General features: G+C 36.7%; 1 protein-coding gene across 1 annotated transcript; it reads left to right on the plus strand.

Annotated features, from left to right (window-relative positions):
- The first annotated feature begins 1,142 nt into the window (after positions 1–1,142).
- LOC149258566 (uncharacterized) lies at positions 1,143–1,841 on the plus strand. The gene has a single exon (XM_089422960.1). The coding sequence runs from the start codon at positions 1,143–1,145 to the stop codon at positions 1,839–1,841; it is 699 nt and encodes a 232-aa protein (XP_089279086.1).
- Positions 1,842–26,410: the final 24,569 nt, after the last annotated feature.

Here is a 26,410-nt window from a genome sequence, read left to right on the forward strand (position 1 = left end):
GATTGCGATGAGTGCTGAGCTAGCATGGGGAGAAAGTGGGTTTTAATCTTGGAAAATCACATTATTTCTTTGTAATCAATTTATCCCTTTACCTCATGTATTCATAATATTTGTCACTTTCTTTTTATCGAGAGCACGCCATGCGATAATTAAATCACATCACGAATCTTTAATGCGGTATATTGGATGCTTCTTTATGAATCAGCGATCTGCGATTTGCGATAGCCTTATTGCATCACAAAGTTTCAATGTCGCTTTAAATCATCCCATGGGATTAACATTGCGTGAGATGCGATAGTTTTATTACATCATGTGTATAAAAGGCTTACCTTGATAAACTTTGCAATGAGGGTTTTGTTATGACTATGATTACATCGCAAGCTCTTCCAATGGATTTTCACGGGTTCTAAAGAAATGCAGTTTGTGATGAGTGGTCCTAACTACTCTAAAATAAATTTTCATATGACTTCTATGGAAAATTTATTTTATTCAAGAGTTTATTGCTTTTATCTATATTCAAAAGGGGACCCATTTCTTATTTACCATTTTAAGACTAAGAGTTTAAAAATTGAAATGGTGGGGTTGTTGCATGGCACAACAGGTCCCCATAACTTCAAAACAAGGAAGAGCACCAAGATAAAGCAAGGGAAACCACTTCCTGCTTAAAACATTTCTATCACTATTGATGAGTCAATAAGAAAAAAGAAAGAAGTGGGACCTAGTGAGGGAGAAATTGAGGAGGTTTCCTCTCCTAAGGCCAAAACCAAGCAACCTGTGATACTTGTGGGTAGGCCCACCACTAGGGTAGTCACCTTTAAGAGACTCAAGACACAAAATTCCATTTTACAACAAGAGAAAGAAGAGATACATGAGGAAACATAGAAGTTACAATAGAAATAGGGGCTTCTATAGGAGAGATAGGGGATGCTATAGGAGCAGAAGGAGGTGCTCTAAGAAGGAGAAACCACCTTATGAAAGGAAGAAAAAGGCCTCCAAGAGCTCTAGGAGCCTGATCCACAATGTAGAATTTTCTATACAAATCAAATAACTCACTGATATCATGTAGAAATTTCACATGCAGATCAAACTGATATATGAAATGTACTAAAGCATAATACTAGATCTAACGACAAGGGGGGAAAATGGCTCTGGAGAATGTGGTAGACGCAACAGAGAACGATAAAGGAAATAATGCTGCGGCTAAGCTACAGACACTCTCTATTCTGAAACCCCATATGATTGTGGAGGCTCCACATGGGGCTGAAGAAATTACGAAGTCTCATCATCCCAAGCGTAAGGCTGACCATGAGCTCCCTCTCATCCTTCACGCCCATTTGAAGTTCGGTGCTGCCGAGGTTATGGTCTGTGATGAGATCGAGGAGGCTGGTGCAGAAGTGAAATCGTCGGTGGCCCTTAAGGGCACCTCAGTGATTCTCCATTTGGAGACGGGTGACGTTGATGTGGCATTTAAACTAGCGGTGGAGGCCAGGGTAACTGTTACTGAAGAGGTTGCGGAATGTCCTTGGGGTCAACAATACGGAAAGGGAAAGGGAGCAGGTTCATTCAAACCCCACATCCATCGCAGGAAGGGACCTGCACGTTTCAGAAGCCTCAACTTTGGTGAGCACAAGGGCTTTATCAGGGGAAATGGCACGGGCGTCATACACGATCCTGGCCGCGGCGCTCCTCTCAGCAAGGTGATCTTCAGGCACCCATTGTACCCGGGACATTTTGTTTACTACGGAAAGAAGACCATTTTGACAGTGGGTAACGTGCTGCCCTTGAGGTCAATTCCAGAGGAAGACTTTGTCTACATCATGGAACAGAATGCCAGCCATTAGGGCTCATTTTCTAGGGTTTTTGGAGACTACACCATCGATGTCAGCCATACTGATATTTACCCTCGGAGCTATGCAGACAGCAAAAAGGAGACTGCGGAAACCACAATGAGGAAAAAAGCACGACTAATAGGATTTTTCCCAACAGAGCATCAGGAGCAACCCTGCCGGGACCAGATCTCGCCCCCTCAGATAGAACCAGAACTGGAATCGCTGGTAAGCCCTCTTCCTTTTCAAGTTTTTATAAAAACCCCATCTGGGAGGACACATCTGGCCTGGGTACAGATCACCAAATCAATACTGCTTTTGAAGAACAACATCTACCAACACACTGGTTACCCTACAGGATCACAGGTTTTAATTTTTGGAGGCAAAGTACTCCAAGACTACAAAACCCTTATGGATTACAAAATCCTACCTGAGTCTACCATCACTCTCAACCTGCGGCTGAGGGAAGGTGGGGCAGACCATCACAAAATGAATCCCTCAGGCAATGGCATAGGTAGCAGCACAACAAAAACCCCAGAAACACATCAAAAAAAAAAAAATGCAGGGTTATCCTTCAAAGACATTCTTGAAGGAAACAAACTAGCCACAAACACAACAAAACAAGCTGGCACAGCACCCGCCCCATACATTGTGGAACAACTGAGCTACACCCCAGAAATAAATATGGATATACCAGAAATAGACGAGTACTATTCTACATTCAAAAAACAAACAGTAATCTGCAGATTCAACTGTTTCTGGCCCAAGTCTATGGACCTTTACCTTTGGGTTTTCAGAACCTGGAACGATACATGTGACATTCGGCTCTGTGCCAAAGGCTTCTTCATTGTAAAATTTCGTTCAACAGAGGAAAGAGACATCATTATGAGGGCGGGACCATGGTTATGGGTCCACAGGTCTCTTCATGACTCCATGATGCCCAGAATTTGATCCAAACACAATTGTTATATCTCGGACATCGGTCTGGGTTCGTCTTCACAACCTACCACTACGCTTCTGAAGCCCTCAAGTCCTATCTACTATAGGAAACACCATTGGGTGATCCATTAAAATGGATACAGAAAGAATGGAGGAAGGAATTTATACATTCGCACACATGTGTGTGGAAGTAGACCTCAGTAAAGGGCTTCCTGACCAAATACAACTCAAGTATAAACAGAGCTGCTGGACATAAATACCAGATTATGAAAATACTGAATTTAGATGTAGAATTTGCTGCCGAACAGGGCATCTTCAAAACACATGCCCAGAAGCCAAAAAAGATACGCGTAGGAAGAAGAAAGCAGGAAAACAGCCCCAGGAATGGCAATTCCCTCCACTATCCCTTGAAGATGTCCCTGTTGAGGACGAAGAAATAGAAAAGGAACACCACATTCCCAAGAGAACAATGAGATTCACAAGAAGCCAGAAACTGTGGAATCTATCCCACATGATCTAATGGAGTCTTTGCTTGAGAAGGTACTAGTTTCAATGGATACCAGTGGAGCCAAAAGACTCCATTCTTTAGACCACTCTGATTCAGACAAGGATAATCCTCGCCCAGAGGATGACACCTCACTCATACTGTTTTCATCCTTGCCAACTCAAGGGGTGTGGTGAAAGGTTGAGAAGAAAAAGGGGAGAAATGCATAATTTTCTCCCCATTTGTACATTATTTTTACAGTTATTTTCTTTCTAGTTTTTTCTTTGAAAAATAGTTTTGACCTGCTTATGAATATGCACTTCAACATCTACAAAATCTAATTTTCTTATTATTAATAAAATTATGATTTTTCCTAGGGGAAAAAATACTAGATCTACATCTACCATAAACTTTGTGGAAGCTAATCAACCATGAGCAACATCAAGCATGAAAACATATAATTGATAAGAAGGAATCAATCACACATAACATAGAATATATCACTGGGGAATGCACCACATAAAACCCCAACACTGTATTATTAATCAAGTGGAAATCCTCAACAACATACAAAAAGAATTAGCTCAAAAGTTATCTTGCTCTCTCTGTATTATGATGATGTAGCTCATGGACTACCTAGCCTTGTATATAAAGGCTGCACCTCAGGTCCAAGCTCCTATTTCCTTCCCCATACAAGAAATACTTACTAGAAATATCCTAGCATCTGATAGTACACTGTCCCACATCTAATCTTAATTGGGTCTCTGACAGAACTAATATGCATAAGTTATCCATGAGTGAATACACAGTTATCTGAAAATAATAGTTGTCACATGCATGCAAGCATCAACAAACTATATCTCATTAATTTAAAAACTTGTTATATTAATCTAACTGAACTTTACTAAGTTAAACTAAGTCAAATGATCCTCTCAATATAGAACTCATCCTTAATTCCTCAATCAGTGGAGAAAATCAAGGACACATTCCCCAATTAGTGGAGAAATAATTGCATGTTCTCACAAAGAATTCAATTTTTCTTTTCCTTAACTAATTAACACATGGAGAATTAATTAATTAATATTCCAAACTGTTGGTAAGACCACATTCGAATTTACTTCCTATAGATAGACCAGGCACTACTATAAATAGAAAGGGACCCTGAAATGCTATTTTTAGAAGATGCTATTTTTAGCAGTTTCACCTCTCACCCAAGGTGGCCAATATGCTCATTGGCCAAAACGCTATTTTTAGAAGTGCTATTTTTAGCAGTTCTATTTTTAGCACTTTCTAAATTTAGCATTTCTTGTTGCACTTTTTTCAACACTCCCTCTCAACAAGAAAGGCTTCCTCTCGAACCTAATCCTGTAACTTTGGAATGTTCTACATGCAACACATCTACCAAGTGTGGTTGCTCCAGCAACACTCGGAACAAAAAAAACTCCCAACTGACCACTCTATTGGGCTAGAAACATACTCTGATGTTGAAGCTCTACCTGTTGCTAACAAGTGATCCCTTTCTAACCTTTGCGTTACTGCAACATATCCATGCATCTCGCATTGTTGCGTCCTTCTCTATGCTACCCTACACTGTGAAATACACTTGTGCCTCTCGTATTGCTGTAGCCTGCATGCTCTGCACTGTCCTGGGATTCCCTGCACTGTATCTCTCTCTGCCACTCCATCCACATCTGTCTCTACCCAAATAGTCAGTTCCTGCTACTCCTCATCGGGGCTCCCGTAGCAAAGTTGAATCAAAGAGGTTAGGTACCTCAAGGATCTTGCCCATCCTCCTTGGGACAATCACTCTACATCGCCCCACCTCCTACTTAGAGGTATGGCTGCATGTGATCCCTCAGCCCACCTGGATCGAAGTTTCCCCCTACTGGAGGTCTCTGCATGAGTAGATGTGTCTACTCGATCTCCACTCAGCTTCCCCTATTGTGGCTGCTCCATAACCTCCTGAAGTTGCTGCACCAATCGTGGCTCCTACACAATCGTGTGAGACTTCTTCTGGCACTGCATGTTGAGAGGTAACATACCCTCCCTCTCAACCACCAAGTCTCCATCAGTTGCCTTGCTGCTCAAGGCTTTGCATGCATCTTGAACCTCAAGAGCATATAGGTTCTTGACCCGTGAACCAATCTGCTTCACCTATCTAGTGATGATGTGTCTAGGGAAAACCTTTCCCTTACTGAAGACTAAATCATAGCCTCTGTTTTCCAGCATCGTGATCAACGCCAAGTTTCTCTTCAGTCCTGGTACACACTCGACATCGGTCAAGGTAAGGTGAGCTCCATGCTCCCTCTGAAAACTAACCATGCCTACACCTGAGACACTATACTTCTCATCATTACCCATCGCTATGAGCATCTGGAGATCTTTCTCCTCCAAAGTACCGAACAAACTCTTGTCACTGGTCATGTGGAAAGAAGCTCCACTGTCAAGAAACCAACCACTTCCCACCATGGATGAAACCATGCATGTGAAGAGTGTGAAATCCAACTCAAACTGTGAAGCAAGTGCCTCACCTTCAGATCCTTCCCCGGATCCCTTCTTGGACTTCCTCCGTGGATAATTTGCAGCATAATGGCCCACCTCATGACAACGAAATCATCGCACTTTCGATTTGTCAACCTTCTTCCCACCATTGGAAGAACTGGATTCAGAAAGAGAAACCTTCTCCTTCCCCTTCCTTGCCTTACTCATTAAGGCACAATTCTCCTCATCCTCCATGGATGAAGAACTGTCTTTGGTGCTCCGTCTGATCTCCCCTTGCATCAAATCCGACCATAGTCGTTCCCAATCTGGCAGTTTCTCCCTTCCATTAACTGAGTCCTGGTAGCTATGCTAGCTCTTAAGAAGGCCAAGGAGTGCTAGACTCACCATATCATCATCAAATGTCATGACCCCTACACTTGCAAGCTCATCCTTGCATGTGATGAGCTTGGTCAGATACATAGAGAACGTCTCATCCTTTTCACACTTGATCTTTTGAATTTTGTCCTTCAGTGCCAACTTCCTCTGATCACTGCTATTCTAATATAAATCTTTCAATGTTTTCCACATTGCAAATGGAGTCTCCTACCCATGGAGGCTTGAGACAATGTGATCTCACACTCCCTCCAAGAGAATTCTCCTAGCTCTAGCCACACACTTCTTCCATGCAACCAGTTGAGTAGCATTAGTAGGCTTAGGGACTTCTTGATCAATGAAGTCCTAAAGGTCATTATCTTCCAATACTACCTCCATGCGATCCTTCCAAGCTATATAGTTTGAGCTACCATCAAGGGCATACTCAAGCCTTAAACCATAGATGCCATCGGTGAAATAGATGTGATCAGAACTTGAGATATATATATCCCGAATAATAAACTTCGAATTCCTTCTTGTATACTGTTCTTCCTTGATCACTTATGCTCTGATACGATGTAGAATTTTCACTACAAATCAGCTAGCTCACTGATATCATGTACAAAATTTTACCTGCAGATCAAACTGATACATGCAATGTACTAAAGCATAATACTAGATCTACATCTACCATAAACTTTGCGGAAGCTAATCAACCATGAGCAACATCAAGCATGAACACATATAACTGATAAGAAGGAATCAATCACACATAACATAGAATATATCACTGGGGAAAGCACCAGCATAAAACCCCAACACTGTATTATCAATCAAGTGGAAATCCTCAACAACATACAAAAAGAATCAACTCAAAAGCTATCATGCTCTCTTTGTACTCTGAAGATGTAGCTCATGGACTACCTAGCCTTCTATATAAATGCTGCACCTCAGGTCCAAGTTCCTATTTCCTTCCCCATGCAAGGAATACCTACTAGAAATATCCTAGCATCTGATAGTACATTTTCCCACATTTAATCTCAACTGGGTCTCTGACAGAACTGACATGCATCAATTATCCATGAGTGAATAAGAATTATCTGAAAATAATAGTTGTCACATGCATGCAAGCATCAACAAACTATATCTCATTAATTTAACAACTTGTTAAATTAATCTAACTGAACTTGACTAAGTTAAACTAAGTCAACTGATCCTCTCAATATAGAACTCATCCTTAATTCCTCAATCAGTGGAGAAAATCAAGGACACATTCCCCAATTAGTGGAGAAATAATTGCATGTTCTCACAAAGACTTCAAGTTTTTTTTCCTTAACTAATTAACTCATGGAGAATTAATTAATTAATATTCCAAACTGCTGGTAAGACCAAATTCGAATTTAATTCCTATAGATAGACCAGGGATTGCTATAAATAGGAAGGGACCCAGAAATTCTATTTTTAGAAGATGCTATTTTTCGGAGTTTCACCTCTCACCCAAGGTGGCCAAAATTCTCATTGGCCAAAATGCTATTTTTAGAGGTGCGATTTTTAGTAGTTCTATTTTTAGCACTTTCTAAATTTAGCATTTCTTGTTGCACTTTTTCAACACACAACCCAATCTAGAATCTTACTACAAATTTGTTTAGGGAGGTAAGATTCTACCTGAGAATATCACTATCCCACTCTTCTTTGATTTGGAGAAGGAAAGAGGAAGAACACATAGATGGATGCAAATTTCCAAATCCAAAAATGTAGAATATGTGGACCTCATGGGGGAAAGGATAAATGAAATCAACAATGAATTAAGTGACCTGAAAAAAAGGGAGCCAACCATAAGGGAGAAACTATAGGTAGAGAACACAAGGCTAAAAGAAAAATTGGAAGAAAATGAAACACAATGTGCTACTATGGCAAGTTTATCTATGGAAGCCATACAATGCAAGCAACCATCCAAATCATATGCCAATTTCCTCAAGCAGCAATGGATGTAATTCCAGATAAAGACAGTAGCACAATATGGGTCTTTACCTTTCCAAGACTAAAATAAATTTATTAAGTTTTGAAAAAAGGTACGTAAAAAGGATAAGGAAAAACTAACAGAGTTTTATATGCACAATTTGATCCTAATAGATCTAAATTTTTGAGACCCGAATTCAAGATTTGGAAACATGCAGCTCATGGCATTAGCACCTTGGTTGACACATGAGGAGAAAAGAGTGAAAGAAGTAAATAAGGTGATGGAAAAGGAAGAAATGTCTCCATTATACATCATAACATAATTAGTAAGCCCCATAGTTGTTATCAGCAACCACAATCTCATCTCCTCTTATGATAATTTATCACCTAGGTACATAGCAACCCAACAACAATCCATTCTAAATTTTTAGGACACTTTTAGGATGTTGGGAATAGAGAATCTACAAGCTTGTGAGAGAAGGAAGCATGCCTTACCTCACATTTTTGAAATCATACAGTATCACTTTCTAGAAAGACTAAGGAATGCCTTGGAAAGAACCTCATTGTACAAAATGATCACGCAAAGGTTGAAGATAAAATGGATAGGACTCAAACTCAGTGCTCCCTTACTAGTGGGCTTACAAGAAGGTAGAAACCAGTGAAAGGAACAAAAGGTATGGACATAGATAGAGGCAAATTCATATTTTTATCCATAGGAAGGAATGCCATCTGAGGTGCCTTAGGATGTCATAGAGGTCACCAAGGCCATGAATGAGCTTCATATGTATCACTAAGTTCCTTGTAGGATGAGAAACACATTACACAGAGGGGCGATGATGGGTCCCATCAATAGGTAAATTTTGAAGTTTAGTATGATATCCTCCAACCCTTAAAACTATCCTTTTCTCACATTAATTCACATTTTTATCCATTATATGCTTAGTAAGAAGAATAAAATGTGCTTGTCATATTGTACAACATAATGTGATTGATTTTCAGGAAAAGGAAGTATTCTTTAGGCATTTACTATGCAATGGGCTTAATGGAGACAACTAAGAGAGAATATAGGGTGATTTTCCACCTCCTTAGCTCTCTAACATGGCTTGAGATCATAGAATCCTCACTCATAGCTCAAATTCATAAGAAGCCGAGGGAATCCACATACATGTGATGATCAAGGAGGATTAGGGCCACAATTATCGAGATCTTGGAGGGAATCACTCCTCTTTTCAAGGGAGTCTCCATTAGCTACCCTTTTGTATAAATAAACCATCTGGAAGGCTCTTTAGAATTCAATTTTTCATTGCAGCTAAGAGTAGATACTGAGAGCCTAGTGCTTGACATTGTTATTCTTAAATTTTGTATGATGTATGATATTATTATTTTTTGTTAATGAGAATTTTACGATTGATCTGCATTTGAGTTGGTTTTACAGAGTTGAAACCCTTGGGTTTGGACCCAAACCATAGGCTTTAGTCCCTCCCTTGTATTTCCTTCTTGTTCTTGTTTCAAAGAATTGCAATCCTCTTGTTTTAGTAGATTTCATATCATAAAAACTTGTGATCGCACCTATCACCTCTCTTGTGGGAAGAGTGATTGGAAAGATTTACAATCACGATCAAAAAATATTTGTTTATGATTTCTTGGAAATTAATAGATGTTAGTTTTTGATACTTTCTCATTCTTATTCTCTGCAAATTAGGAGTTAATGTCATTATTTTAGTGATTAAAGTAGTGTTGTGGAATAGAACATATTTTAATCAAACTCAACTCATATTTTCCATGTTAATTTATCTTCCTGTGTTATTGGTCGCTTGAGGCATGCATTTGGCTAGTTGCAGGGATTGTGTTGATCTACAGGGGTGGGCGTAATTTTCCATATTCACATGGACCTTTCTATGCTCCTCCTAGGCACCTCACGCAGCTTCCAACATATGTCTCCAAAGTCACTTTGTCCAGGAAAATAAAGGACATTGTGGGCATCAACTTTGGTGCAAGATAAACCTCTGAGGGGTACTAGGCTTGGCCAAGGGGCTCCCACACCCTCCGTTAATCGCCTTCTACCTTCATCCACCTTTCTCCACCTCTAAGACACCATTTCCATCATTTAAACATTGTTGCCACCCCCCCGCAATAGAAAACAAGGCCTCATGCAATAATACAAGCACTCCTCTAGCACCTCCTGTAGCATCCCTATAGCTATGTTCTCTTCAACCAATTTTTATCCCCACTTTGATCCTAGCTTAGTAAAGTGGAATAATGCCCCCAACTTGTGATTTTATTATTAATGAAGACAAATCCAAGCTCTTGGTTTCCTCACACAACCATCAGATAGAAAAACATAGTTAGAATTAGTATTTTTACTCATAGACATGTTAAAAATTAGATTTCTCATTTTCCAGCAAATGTGAAGTAGATCAATGATTCATACAAATAGGTAACAGATTTGATTCAATGTGAAAAGTAGAGTATCATGATTTATTTCTGTAAATAGACTAGCCCTTTCTCTTTCATGCAATGTCAATTAGAATTTACAATTGAATGAATGGCACTTTAACTTTTGTAGTTAGAATCACGTTAAATTATGCTTTCATAAGAATTTTTTAATGTCCTTAGTTGGAGGAATTGTCTCTAAACACCTTGATCTGATTTCATGACTAAGGGTGACATGAGTAGAATCTAACTTACTACACATATAGTATTGTCACCTCTAAGTTTGTACAAACCCTGGGTTGATAATTTGAGTTGAGAAGCCCTTAGTAGTTGCAATGTTTTTGCTGCAATACAGGGGCTCATAGACACCCTCATATATATGACAAGGTGCAATTATAGTGGGTGAATCCTCCCAATTATTCCCAAGCGCATTTTGCATCAATTAATTCTAAAAATATTTCCTTGTTCGCCACTCTTGGTGACATTGGGTTCTATAGTTGGCTCTTTGTGGATATATGCTCTGTGTGAATATATGTTCTCTCGTTCTTGCAGCAAGGTTAATTGGAGAAATATCTTCTCACGGGAAAATGATATTTTTCAATATGGACAGAGAAGCAATAGTTTTCAGGTTCATGGATGCCTCAAAAGTATGGACGTTGAAGAAAATGGGTGAAATAATCAGATATGTTTTATTTACCTAAGCTTTACTATTATTTGGTTTCCATTGTTCTCTATGGAAAAATCCTCAGTTCCCCTGGCATTTTTTCAGCCTTGGTTCTCGATTATCCTTCTCTCGAAATTCCCTTTTCCATTAGCTTGTTTAATTTTCCCAATCCCCATCCCTATGAATCCTTGTGGAAGCATTGAAGGTAGGCTTGCCTCCCTTTACGTTTCCCTTCCTACTCCTATAACTATTACTAGCTCAATGCCTGTTGGTGTCTCCTATACTCCTTTTGAAAACTATATCACCTCCCATTTGAATTCATCAAACCCAAACTTCTTTATCATCTAGGCCTTCCTGTCCACATCATCAATCATGCTAACTAGGAAAGGAAAGGAAACTACTATTGGAAGCACTAGTGTCTGTTTTGACTCTAATTAACAAATTGAGGCCCTTTAAAAGGAAAACATGGATATCAAATGGAAACTTCATCAAAAAATGAATTCTCTTACATTTCTCACAAAGTAAATCTAGCTCCTGAAGGACAAGCTCTCCCATTAGGGTGAAGAACTTGATGCATTTTGGTGGCAAATAGAGGAGCTAAAGCAAATGCCTCAGAGTCCAGAGAACCATAACACCACTAGTATTGCTTCAAGCCCTCCCAAAGGAAATTTTCAATTAGATCTCAACAAGCCTCTAAAGTAGGCTTTGTTCTTTCTTTATTAATGGTTTCCTATTGTAAATGCATCCTTCTGCTAGAACAATTTTGTAATGTCTATGCATGTTGAGTTGCTACTGTAGTATTTTTCCATCATAGTATTTTTGGTAGAGAAGGCAATTCCTCCTTGGAAGGCCCTATGAAAGAAGATGCAATGTACTAAATCTCCTATGTATTCGTTGCGACTAGACGCAAATTTTAATACAATTGCTACTCATTTGTGTTATATATATATATATGAAATTCTAAATAAGAACAAAAAAACATAAACAAAATATTAAAAGAAACTTACCTTATTAATAATGAATAAGAATTACCCTAAACCAATAATTAATAATCTATTTTTTCAAATTAAAAATATTGAATATTTATTCGATAACTTAGTTTATATGTATTTGACAACTTAGTTTACATATAATTTATCATAAATAAAAATATATTTTATTTTCCTAAACATTATTCTTGACCAAATATCCATGCTTAAAATTAGAATATGGTTTTATTATTACCGTAAAACAAAATATAAAATAGGTAGATATTAATAGATATTCAAGTGGAATCATAGGTAGATTTCAGGGATATGATATGTAATTAGAATTTTGTATTAAGCTTTGAAGTGAGTTAAAATGATAGATATGTGACATAAATGTTTATTTGAGGAAGAGGAGTTGCAAAGTAGCAATTCCCTCCCCATCTAAATTGAGCTGTAAGAGATAACAATACAATAATAATTTTAAAAGGAAAATAGTTGATATTCCATTTCTCTGTGTAAGAATTTTTAAATCCTCTTTGTAATCCTGTTGGAGGTTTCATTACATTGGCACACCTTTGAATTGGAACATAATAAAACAAATTCTTTGATTAGGCCCTGGTTAACCATACATTTTCTGAAGCACAAGCGATATATATTATCCAAGTTCACTTTCCATAATTCATTCAAATTCAAGGCCCAAAAACTTACTTCTATAACATGTAACTCAACATAGACATTTCCAATATTGAAACAATGCAGTTGTAGAACCAAATCAAGGCAGTTTGTTTTCCATACAAGAAATGTCGTCAAACAACTATGTACTATGGCCAACTGCAAGTAAGAACAAGTAATTGTTTAATATGAATTAATAAAATATAACATTATGTTGGTCTTTATTTAGTAATCTAACATTATGAAAATATAAGAGAAACTTTCATATGTTATAATGTGATAAGTAATATTGTTTCATAAGGGGCATTACGAATTGATAACCCTTTCATAGGCAAAATAAATGGTCCAAACAGTCACGTGAGACTGGTTTCATTCATATCCTAACATTAACTAAAATAAAAAAGAAGATTCAGTGAAAAACATAGGCAAAATGAATAGAATACAAGCTTTGAAATATTATATCAGGCACTCCATTGAATACAATTTATGCATAAGAAATCTTATTTCTTCTAGTATGTTTCTTGTACATGATGGGATAATTGAATTCTCTCTATTGAATTACATCACCACGACATGCTTTAGTGAATTCTCAACTCTACAGTCTGCAATAACATATTAATGTAAAAAAATTGCATAATGTGGAAACAACACAACACAAGAAACAAAGTGACCTGTATTAATGCATTGACTTTCGAAAAAGAAAAAAAAACCTAACTCAAACACCAGTAACCTTTTTCTTTTGGCCTGATAGTGTTTTACATAGAAGACTTCTCATGGTGGTCGATGAAACTAATAGGAAATCAGAGAACTAGTTTCACGTCTTGAGAAGTTCGTAATCTGGTACCATATAGAAAAATTATGAAAAAAATTGAAGCATCGATGGAACGATGAGATAGGAATCCTAAAGGTAGGTAGAGAGGGACCACCCTATAATGGTTTATGGCTGCACCTTCACTTCAATTTAAGGAATGCTAAAATCATAAACAATACCTCTACCTGAGTCTGCACATTCGAATTGAGAGGTAATAGATCCAAATGTGCCACACCCAATAAGTCTTTTCATTAAATTCTCTTTGGTCGCCACACACCGGGAGAATCGATTTTTTCCACTCCCTATTCAAGAAATTTCTAATGTTCTTACTATGTCTAATTTCGGGGCAGGACATATGGATCCGTGGTGCCCGAGTTTATAGGAAATTCACCACAAATCTAGGCTTTCCAAACCCAAAATTTCAGGTTGAGAATTCAATTAGTAAAACAAAACTATAAAAATTGAACATTTCACCGTATGGATTGAGATATCACGTTAAAAACCCTACAATCCAACGGACATTTTCAATAAGGTGTTCAAACTTGACCCGGATGCGTCGATCTATTCAATTATTGCTTATCAATTTGAACTTACCTCATAAAACCATCCATATCCTTAATATAATTCTTAATCATTATGAAAATTGAATCAAAACTTAGACTTCCTACTAGTATTATCCCAAAACATAGTTGAATTTTTTTGCATGGCTTCACTTTTTTAATTGAAAAGTTGTGAGACTCCTTCTATATAATTTTACCTACAATGAAACTTACGATGTTTTCTATCTAATATCAATGTTGCTTAATATTTCAAGATTTATTTGACTGTTTAATGCAATAGTTTTTGTGAATGAAAACTCATGTACAGTTTGTTGAATAGATAAAAGCACCTTTTAAGAAATTTTCTTATTATTGTTTAGTAAATATTTTGAAGCTCATTCTAGTCTATTAAAAATGGCTTAAACAATGGATGTCAGGTGTTTGTTTGACTAGATTCGTTAGATATTGAAAATAAGTAGTCTTTAAAATAACACTTTGAAAAACCATAATCACCACTTTTGAACTAAGTGATTTGGCTCTACATAATATTGAAATTGATGTTGCTGCATTCTATGAAATTTTTATGTTTTAAGCTTTTGAATCACACCCAACTAATGTAACGAGAAGTCTCACACTTACGAATACTTTTATTTACTAGATTTTACCAGGACTCGTCTTTCATGATACACAATCCTATTCCTAATAAAAAGAGAATAACTTAACTATTTAAATAATTTCTGGCAATTAATATATGTCAATTTATTGAAAAAATTATAAGCAAAAATTATTTTTTATTCGTAAATATATAACATTTAATTTTTTATGTTATTTAACCATGCATTATTAAACATTAAAATATTTTATCTCATCATAAATGATAGATTAATAATCACCCATTTAAGATGAAAGTAGTTATAAGTTTATATTATGTGAATGATTTAATGTGAATTTGTGGCTATATGTAGCAGTCTTTTGTCATAGATGCTAATGAGTCGAAGCTCTAACTCAATGCAAGACTCTATTTTTTTTTTTTTTTTGGGGTGCAGGATGAGGGTGTCATAGTTGTAAGCTAGAATGGGAGAGGGAGGGCCATGATAGATCATGGTTGTCCATGTACTATGAGTGGTTTCCTTCGAAATCCCCCTTCAGAATTAAAACTCGACCGGCCTTGATGCCATGCTAGCTATTAAATCATGAAATTGTTTTTAATCTTATATCTATTGTAATATTAAATTTATTAATAATCAAAATGAATTAGAGTGTGAAATTTAAGTTTTCTTACCCTCAGAAGTATGAGGAAAAACCAGTTCCACCATTGGATTTTGGCATTGAACGGCCGCCAATCTAGAGGGTTGGGTTTCTTTGTCATAGAATTTATCTTGCACAATGGAAATCACAACCCAATTTAGACTGCTTTTTTATTAGCACCACTATGACCTGTCCTAAATTTTAAAAACAAAATGACCAAAACACAAGGCTATCCCAAATTCATAAAACAAAATGGATTTTTTTTTGACTTTATCATGAATTTTTCGTTAATCAAATTCATCAAACTCAAAGGCCTAAAATTGTTAGTAATTGAATTCATCTAACTCGGAGTCCCAAAATTGTTATTAATAAAATTCTTCTAGCTCAGAGACCTCAACAATAACAATAGCAGGTACCCCATGGCATGGAATTAGACCAAATCGAACTAGTCTGAGCACTTCTTTGTATTCTAGTGGACATCTGAGATGGAATTTTAGTTATGAAAATAATGTAAATGAACTATTTTTGGCTTGATCTGGTGTCTCGATAATCAAAAAACATTTTAATTTACATAATAAAATAAACATTTAAATAACGATTGTTAGCATATATTTTATAATTTATGAAAACTTAATAGATTCATATAAGTTAATAGAGTAAAAAGATTAAAAAGTTAAATCTGGTTCAATATTCAACAAAAATTAACATGTGGAATTTTGCATTGAACATGTTAACTTAAATCCTACTTACATTGGCCACTTGTTCAAATCCATTATTCCAATAATTAATAACAACATAATATAAAAATATGTAACTTTTGCCTACCACCATTCATAGGACCTATCGATATGTATAAAAGTTTGAAAATAGTGTCGTGGTATAGAGCATGTACGCCAAATGTATTTGTCATCATATGTGTTTCTTTCCACTTAACCTTTGCAGCAAATTATGCAGCTTGAAGGTTATGTCATGGTTTATTTTTTTTACCGTTACTCCTCTACAAAGCATGACTCCATTACGAAGCACCTTCTTCTTCGACTTACAGTAACAATGATTTTCATATTCACTGTACAATGGATGATCCCTAGAGAAGGGGTTTATCATAGGAAACCTTTAGTGAGCAAGGAATGGTTGTTGTGATATATATTACTCCAATATAGGTCTCTATGGTGCAGTGTATGCATAGAACACAAAGAAAATGAGGGAAAAAAAAACTAAAAACACTAGTACATTGGTTATACATATATCAGAGCTCTAGCACGCAAACACACTTAACCTACGAGGTGTCCAAGCAACTAAAAATTTCTATAATTTCGCACATGATTGACTATGGATTTATTTGAAAACAAAAAAACCCACTGACACTTATGTGTCAAGAGGAGCAATGGGATTACTTGTATATGATATATGGAAGAGGGATAGATTAATTCCTAGAGATTGATGTTATCTACATCTCTATAACAATAAATTGTTTGGATACAAATATTTGAGCACAAGCAGGATGGAGTTTCATCTGTGTACTTTACCATTAGTTATGAGACTTTATTTAGAAAGAGTTTCATTTTTGTATTTTATCATTTGCTATGAGACCTTGTTGTAACAATATGCGTCAGAAATATCTTACCTCAAAATAGGTAAGAATCAACATGTTGTATCATTTAATAGATAAGGGATTTTTCATTTCAAGCGTCTTAGAAAAAAGAATAAGGAAGAAAATTGGGATGACTAGTATTCCAACCCTATTAATTTGAGACTGCATTTGCCCCAACCTATTATCCTTATATGTTTATCTCTAATGAAATGGTTTTTTTTGGTAGGTTTTCTCAGTTTATCTAATTTGGACTAACCAACCTAAGCCAAAAAACCATCCTAAGCAACTAATATGGAAACCAAATCGCTTAAGAAGAGGAATACATGTATCGACCACTTACTTAAAAATAGTAAATGATGAAGGAAAAAATAGAAGAATGTTTCAAAGGTTGCAGGGGAATTAGAGTAGGTCGTAGAAGCAACTGAGGAAACTGACCAGGTCGATGTTGCAGAAGCAACCACCACAAGAACCTAACTAGTTAAGAATAAGAAGGGTATTTGCCACTTACAAGGTAAGACACATCACATTAAGCCCTTATTTCGAAATAAACCTTCTTATGCTACATTATTGAAAATTACTCAGAGATAAGGAGGATGAACAAGAGGTTATCTCAAGAATTTCCTATTTCCCACGAAAAAATAAAATATTCGAAAGCCAAAGAAAACTTTTAAACTTTGGTCGAGGCTATTGAGGAGCAATGTAAAGGGGAACAACCACCTTCCGTTGACTTAGCCAATTAAAATGCTAGATTTAGATCAAAACCCAATTCCCATTCCAAGAAAGTGAGTATGATTAAAATTGTTGATAGTTACACAACAATGTTTGAAATGAAATAATGTAATTCTCGGCATAACCATAGAAATGAAATGAAAATTATAGGAATTATAACTACAAAATATGAAGTATACATGAATCTATAGGAAATGAGTAGAAAGAAGGTTAATCATCAACGATGTATGTGTTTATTAATTACATAATTAATAAATTACTCAAAGGGTTAACGAGCATCAATAAGCATATATTCTATTTGAAGTAATTCCTATATCTGAAAATAAATTTTGATGAATTTTATGATATTTGAAATTTTTTATTTTTTTTAGAAAACCTACCCCACACTATCATTTGTTGAGGTTTTAAAAATTTCTTTTTCATTGTCATCAATTGTATAAAATCGATAGCTTCTATTCATATATTGGTCATGTTTCTTCCACTTTCCATCTCCCTAATTTCATACATAGCCTGAGCATAAGGTAACAATGGCTTCTCTTCATACAATGCTCATGCTTCTTCTACTTTCCATCTCCCAAATTTCAGAGATAGCCTGAGCATAAGGTAAAAAAAAACATAGCGAGGAATTTTCAAGAAGGATATGTTCCCAATCTAGGCAATTGAGCAAACAATTGGACAATCTGTGTGTACCAGAGGGTCTAGGGGATTGTGGCAAAAGTCAAAGGATCATGGAAAGACTTGATGGTAGTGCTAACAACCAAGCGTTTTAAAACAAGCAATTAATGTCAATGAAGTAATGTTAGAATAATGATACCATTACTTCATTATGAAAAAAATCATTACCATATGCTTTTTAAATTAAGTTTTTCATACCATATGTGCCTCTTTGCCTTGGAAAGAGGCTGAATAAGATGTACAAATTGTTCATTTTCCGATGAAAAACATTATTAACATTTAATATGGTGAACGGAATGCATATTGTAACATTTGTCTTCAAACTTTAGGTTTGTTGTTTTATTTGGACTAATACTAATGATCCATCCATTACTATATTTCTTTTTGCCTTATGGAAAAGACTAATAATAATAATTAAAAATCAGATTAAATATTTCAAGACAAAGGAAGATATTTTGTGAACCAAGCAAATATTGTGATTATCATAAATAATAATTAAAAATTAAAATTATTTTTTCGTTCATGAGAACCATTCCTATCGAGATCTACTTCCAATGGATTTTAATTTCATTTGGATGCATGTACCATGATATTGTTTTTTTTGTAAACTTGGTGGTGCTTCCTCTATTTATATTAATTTTCCAAAATCACAGAATTCCATTTGTTCTAGGTGGCTTACGTGCCCGAAGGAAACCAGATAGCCACATATTTGCATTAAAACCTGTCCAAAATTTAAAAACGTTTTTTTCCATCCATCTAGCGACATTTTCTTTACTATCTATACTACTGCTCAGATAAAACAAATTAAACAAGTAAAAGCATTTCATCAAAATTTTATCATATTTGAACTCGATCACTGCATCAATCCTCATCTGAGGATATTACTGGGCTGGCACTTTGGCACTGGAGCCAAGCATGTTTCTCCTCTTCATATCTTGTAGTGTCTGCTCAATTCTTCCCAAGGCCAAGTTGTTTCTGTAGGTCTGTATCTGAATTGTTGCTATTTCCCTAAGTAGTTTAGCCCTCACTGGATCCTTTTCCTTGGTATTCTGGTTTACCACTGTTCCGCCACCCACTGCTTTTTCTCGATTGATGGTCATGACCATGCCACCACATTATTCATTACCCAATACTATTGTATTATTTGCTTGAAGTGAGAGTGTGGTGGTCGGGGTGCAGGTGTAAGAGACAAACGTTCAATACTAGAAACAATTTCCTCTAATTCAAGTTGAATCTCTTCTTCAATTTCTCTTGGAGTATAACTCATCTATCTCTCGAATTAGAACTCTGCTAAATTAGCAGAACCGTTAATTTAGTCGCAACCGCCAAAGACTTTGGTAAAACTCTTTAACCATCGCATATTGTAATCGCACCTCACTGGCAGGTTCCTTTGTTGAAAATGCTGCGATGTGATATTTATTGGTGCGCTTGTATTTTCACAACTCCGCTAGGCCAGGTCTTTCACTCTTGAACCTTGCAATGCAATGTTACCCAATGATCCAACGACCAACATCCACATTGATTCGATGGTTACCGTGGCATTGCTCAGAGATCTGAATGAAGTTCATTCGACCTCATGGACCCAATGAGATTTATAAATCCTTAATTTAATTAAGTTCAGATCCGGCTTTTCTCACGTGCTAAAATATTTTGGGCAGAGCCGATGGGATTTATAAACTGTAATTTAATTGATGTCGGGTTCGGTTCTTGAGTTAGCATCCACTTGTCTTTTGAGCTGATGTCCATAAGATAACGGTGGCCATGAGATCCTTCAGTCCGCAAGACTTCAATTTAAATCACGACTTAACACCAGGTTAACCCCCGCAGTTGATTGATTGTAAAGCATTGAAAATAAAATCAACAACTAAGGACGAGTGTGGCACTTCAAGCCCGATCAAGTAACTCATACATTTCAGCCCCCGTAACTGTTTATACACGCAAAAAGTGACTAAAGCCGATCACACAATACTCAAAGTTTTAGAACTAAACTGGAGATTCAAATAAACACGGTGATATTACGGAGGGATGCAGCACCTCTGGGACTGACCAAATCTACACTGAAAGACACAAAGAGATATTTTCTGCAACTAAACCTTATATGGTAAACAAGCCAAATCAGTCAAAATCTTTTTACAATGATTTGGAACTTAGATAAGTACTAGTTCATTAACAACCAGATCCTAAATCAAAGGATAGAATTAACTAATCCTGTCTACTCTACATAATATTCTCCTCGAGAATCTCCACTACATCTAACTACTAGAATTTATTACATGATAATCCGAATCCTAAATTCTAGTTCAAATCCTAACTAGAAAGCTTTGCAAAAATGAGAGCTAAAGGACCCCACTCCTTTGCTTATAATTTTTTTTTGGATTTTGGAATAAGTTTGAAGCTTTTTTCCTTCAAGCCTCATGCTCCTACATCAGACTCTTGAGGAGAAAATTCTTCATGGGCTCCTGTCCATGAGTTCTTCTACAAAACCGCCCATTTTCTGTCACATGTCATTTGTTACTTAGGTAACATCAACAATTGGTTGATCTTTCCACTTGACCAAATATTGAAAATGCTCCTGTCCCCTTGACTTTTTTAACAATTTCTTGTCTAGAATCCTCTCTGGTTGTAATTCTTTTGTTGTAAGTAATTGTTTTACCCAATCAATCTCTTGTTCTTCTCGATCTTCTGTTGTGTCATTTTCCCGTTCCTTTTCATACCTATATAAGTCAACAACATTAAAAACTGGAGATATTCCAATATCAGAGGGTAATTCAGTTTCATATGCATTTGCAGAAAATTTTCTCAAGACTTTGCATGGTCCAATTTTCTTAAACTTTAGTTTATTATACTCCCTTTTTGGAAATCTTTCTTTCCTCAGATGTGCTAAAACCAAATCTCCAACTTCAAAGTTAATTTCCATTCTCTTCAAATCTGCTTTGCCCTTGTATTTGATGTTGTTGTCCTGTAGTTGTTGTTTTACCTATTCATGTATTGCTTACACTTCTCATCTCAGCTTTTCCTAGATTTCTTAATTCAGACACTCCTCTTGGGTGCATTCCATAAATTATATGGAATGGACTCTTTCATATACTCCTGTTAGGAGAGTCATTATATTCATATTCAACTTGCACTAATACTTGATCCCATTGATTTGGATGTTCACCTATAAGACTTCTCAGAAGATTACCCAATATTTTGCTTACAACTTCGGTTTGTCCATCTGTCTGAGGATGATAAGAAGAATTGAAGCTTAGTTTAGTTCCAAGCTTCTTCCACAATGTCCTCCAACAATGTCCAACAAATTTGGAGTCTCTGTCTGAGACAATACTCTCAGGTAACCCATGCAATCTTATAATCTCTTTGAAAAACAGATTAGCAATGTGAGTAGCATCATTGGTTTTATAACATGGAATAAAATGTGCCATTTTTGAAAATCTTTCAACCACAACATATCTTCAATCATTTCCTCTTTGAATATTTGGTAAGCCCAAAACAAAATCCATGCTTACCATATCCCAAGGTCTATCTGGAATAGGTAATGGAGCATACAACCCTATGTTTTGGCTTCTTCCTTTTGTATACTGACATACTTTGCAATTTTTCACATAATTTTCCACTTCAGTCCTCATCTTTGGCCAGAAATAAAACCTGTTCAACTGCTCATAACTATTGTCTACACCAAAATGTCTTGCAAGTCCACCATTATGTTTCTCCTTGATTGAATTTTCCCTCATAGAACAATTTGGTATCCATAGATGATTTCTTTTAAACAACAACCCCTCTTGTAAGAAACAATCAAGCCACTTACTTATGTCTAACAAAATAGGATTTTTCCAAGCTTCAAATGCCTCTTTAAAATCTAAGTCTTTTTCATACAATTCCTTAAGAAAATCAAAACCCAACACTTGAAATTGACTTTCTTGAAGTATTATGTTTCTTCTACTTAAGGCATCTGCTACTTTATTTGATTGGCCATTTATATGCTTCAGGACAAAATTAAAACCTTGAAGATACTCTACCCATTTGACATGTTTCTAATTAAGCTGTGGCTATTGCATAATGTACTATAATGCATGGTTATCTGAATACAGTATAAACTTCTTGGACACCAAGTAATGTCTCCACTTCTTCAAAGACTGCACCACTACATAAAACTCCTTATCATAAGAAGAATATTTCTTCCTGTTCTCGTTCAACTTTTCACTAAAATAAGCTACAGGCCTATCCTACTGACTCAAAACAACTCCAATGGCTTCTCCACTGGCATCACACTTCACTTGGAACGGTTTATTAAAATCAGGCAAAACCAAAATAGGTTTTTTAGTGATCTTCCTTTTCAATAGCTGAAAGTTCCTTTCCGCTTCAATAGTCCATTTAAATGGTTGCCTATCCTTTTTTATTATTTCAATAATTGAAGCATTAATATTACTAAAATTCCTTATAAATTTCCTATAGAAACTAGCAAGACCATGAAAACTTCTTACCTCAAAGACACTTTTTGGTGAAGGTGATGTAGGAGCATTCAACCAAGGGAAACTATTGTAAATAGTAGACATAGGGGGTCATGCATTCTTAGAATTATTTTCCTAAGTTTCAAGTTAGTTTAATATTTAGACTTCTAAATGTGATTTAAATTAGATGCTCTCAAATAAATAAATAAGAGCATGAGTATTCCATGATTTTAGAAGTAAGGGAGAGCTTTTAGGCATAAAAGCAATGAATGTGGGATAAGGAGGCTTTTCTGTTTTAAAACAGAGAAAAGATAGAATAAAGCCTCAAGAGGCTTTTTTCCATATATGCATGCATGCAAAAGCTTTAGGCTTTTGATACCAATGTTTATTATATATATATGAATGTAAGCCTACGGGCAAGGGGAGAGCCACTAGAGGAGAGAATTTGGCTTGTGAGAGGGGAGGCACCATAATTGATAGTCGGGCCTATGAGAGAGTGCAGCATTGACTGTTAGGCCTGCGTGCCTGTATATGTGTGTGTATGTATGAGACCGAAGTCTCAATATAGATTTATTGCTTTCAGATTAATATATGCATAGTTTCTGATGAAGAGCACGTATAAAGTGTCTGCCTGTGATTATTTATGGTATGGATGAGAATTAATGGTTCTGTTAATGTGCATGTATCGGACAACTTAATTATTGTAAATTGAAAGTATTGGAAGTAGTTTATTTCCCTGCATAATGTTTGGTTGGAGCCTTCATGGCGTTTCCATTTAACTGCTGCTTCCGTGGACTCTCTAAGTCCTTTTTATAATGTTTTGCGTATAACTCTGTTTACATAGAGAATTGCGATATTTTTCCTTAAGTGGCATTGTAGCGGACGCGAATTATTATAGTGGCCAATTAAACCCTTATCAGGTCCGAACCCTATTATCGGATCGGAAGAGAGCCTTTGGCATCACTGAAGTGGAAGCCCGAATTACCAGAGCCGAAATCTTATAAAGCAGAATGGAAAGCATATCGGGTCCGAAACCCATATCGCGTCAGAAGGGAGAGAGGGCCTTAACCTTGTGAACGCTCCAATACACCGGAGCCGAATTATTATGAAGCGCAACATATAAATAGCGTCGGGTCTGAAGAGAAGCCTTAGCAGTGTTCCGAAATCCGGAGCCGAATTTATATTAAAGAGCACCCTAAAGGAGATCGGGTCCGCAACCCCGTCAAGTGGCCGATAAGGAATCCGCCGATACGACGGATCCGAAATCAGTTTAGAAAGGAGTGTAAGGAGGCATCGGGTCCGCGTTCCGTCGGAGGACTGAACCTATTATTTACAGTGAGTGCCGATATATATCGGACCCAAAACCGATATATAAAGGAGTATAAAAGTACATCGGGTCCGCACCTCATCGGAGGTCAGGCCTTAAGAGTTTGTTGTGGTTGCGAAATCCGGACCCGCCGAAATTTCTGAAGGCGGATATATAAGGTTTGAAGTCCGAGCGTTGGAGTTAGAGCGGGTTATGGTTAGTTCTATGTATCGACATATATTATATGATATATAGCCGCGGGGGTTAAGGTATATATATATATAAAGCCTGCGTGATGGTTGATTAAAGGCTTGGTGGTGGCTTCCGATGGTTGATTATAAAGCGTCGATAAAAAGGTGGTTGTGATTCTAAATAAGCCCATGGCTCATAAAAGGCTTAGAACCTAAGCTTCCGATAGGACTTTATGGCCATATCCACAGATCCAAGGCTTGAGAATTTATATAAGAAAGGGGATTTTGGGCTTGTACCAGATCTCTTTCCATCAGGTGGTATCAGAGCAGGGAAAGTTTCCTGCGGGGGAAAGAATTCCAGAAAAAGGAAAAGTTGATATTGAGGTAAAAGCAGCACTACTGGCAGAACAAAAATAAAGCATGGGAGATTTCTGTGAAGAAGAGCATGCACACAGGAAAAGGCAATGCACTGAATGATGGGAGACTACAGTGGGAGATGTAGCAGTCCAACAGAGGATTGGAGTAAACAGGAATAGGTAATTCCTTAAAGGAAGGCGAAAGCAAGATTGCTTAATGTAAGATCTGGTTGGTTTCTCAAGCAGAGTACAAGCCATTCAAGGTGCAGAAGAATGGAGGTAATACGTTATGCTTTGTTTTAAATTAAGAGTGTGTTTTATGCTAATGCACAGGTAATAGCAAGAGAAGCTGTGAGAGAAGAACCAAGTGAGTTCTTAAAGACAGAGTAAGGAGAATACTCTTATAGAGAAGTGGCAGTGAACCTGAAGAATCCAATAAGAAATTGGATAGAGAGGACAACTGAAGTGTTCTCAGAAGAGAGTGAGAGGATTGCAGAAGCCTAGAAGGAGCAAAGGTGTTGCTCAGGAGAAGGTTCCAGACAAAGGACCGTGCTTACCAAAAGACTAAGTAAGGAGAGCTTAGTGAGGTAAGATTGCAGCCAGAAGGAAAGCTGTTGCAGAGGCTTGTTGCAAAGGAGAATTAACAAAGGTTGAAGAAAGTTGCAGATGAGAGAAGCCTGAAAGAGCAGTGGAGAATGCTCGAAAGGTTCCAGCAGAGGACCGGTGATTACCAAAAGACCAGATCCGGAGGAAAGGATTGGTGAGGTAAGTGGCAGCAAGAGATTTTTCTGTTGTAGAGGCTTGATGCAACTCATGGGTGAGAAACTCATGGCGAAGAAGATGACTACTGAAAGTCGTAAAGGAGATAGCCAAGGTTCAGAAAAAGCCACAGTAGAAGACATAAGAAAGAGGATGCCAAGGTAAATGGCAAGAAGATAAGTCCAGAGGAAGCGGGGGTTAAGGTATATATATATATAAAGCCTACGTGATGGTTGATTAAAGGCTCGGTCATGGCTTCCGATGGTTGATTATAAAGCGCCGATAAAAAGGTGGCTGTGATTCTAAATAAGCCCATGACTCATAAAAGGCTTAGAACCTAAGCTTCCGATAGGACTTTGTGGCCATATCCACAGATCTAAGGTTTGAGAATTTATATAAGAAAGGGGATTTTGGGCTTGTACCAGATCTCTTTCCATTAGAAGGCTAGTCCATGATAACTTTGATCTTCTTTGGATCCATCTTTAACACATCCACAAAAACAACAAAACCCAAATACACCAATTCTTCCTTCATGAATGAACACTTCTTTAAGTTTAGCAGTAACTTCTCTTGCTGCAACCTTTGCAATACATAATTCAGATGTCTTATGTGTTCCTCCTTAGACCTGCTGTAAACTAATATATCGTCCAAATATACTATTACAAACTTACCACTAAATTCCTTCAAAACTTCATTCATACGTCTCATAAATGTACTAGGGGCATTCGACAATCCAAAAGGCATTACCATCCACTCATATAATCATTCATTAGTTTTAAAAGCAGTTTTCCACTCATCTCCCTCTCTAATTTTGATTTGATGATAACCACTTTTTAAATCTAACTTGGTAAAATATCTAACTCCACTCAAACAATCCATCAAATCTTTGATTCTAGGTAAAGGAAATTTGTACCTGATCATTATCTTATTGATTGCTCTCGAATCAATGCACATTCTCT

This window comes from Pinus tabuliformis, chromosome 6 (genome assembly GCF_031772625.1).
Source record: "Pinus tabuliformis cultivar Carrire ecotype Pingquan chromosome 6, CPIR1, whole genome shotgun sequence".
In the NCBI taxonomy this organism is placed as follows: domain Eukaryota; kingdom Viridiplantae; phylum Streptophyta; class Pinopsida; order Pinales; family Pinaceae; genus Pinus; species Pinus tabuliformis.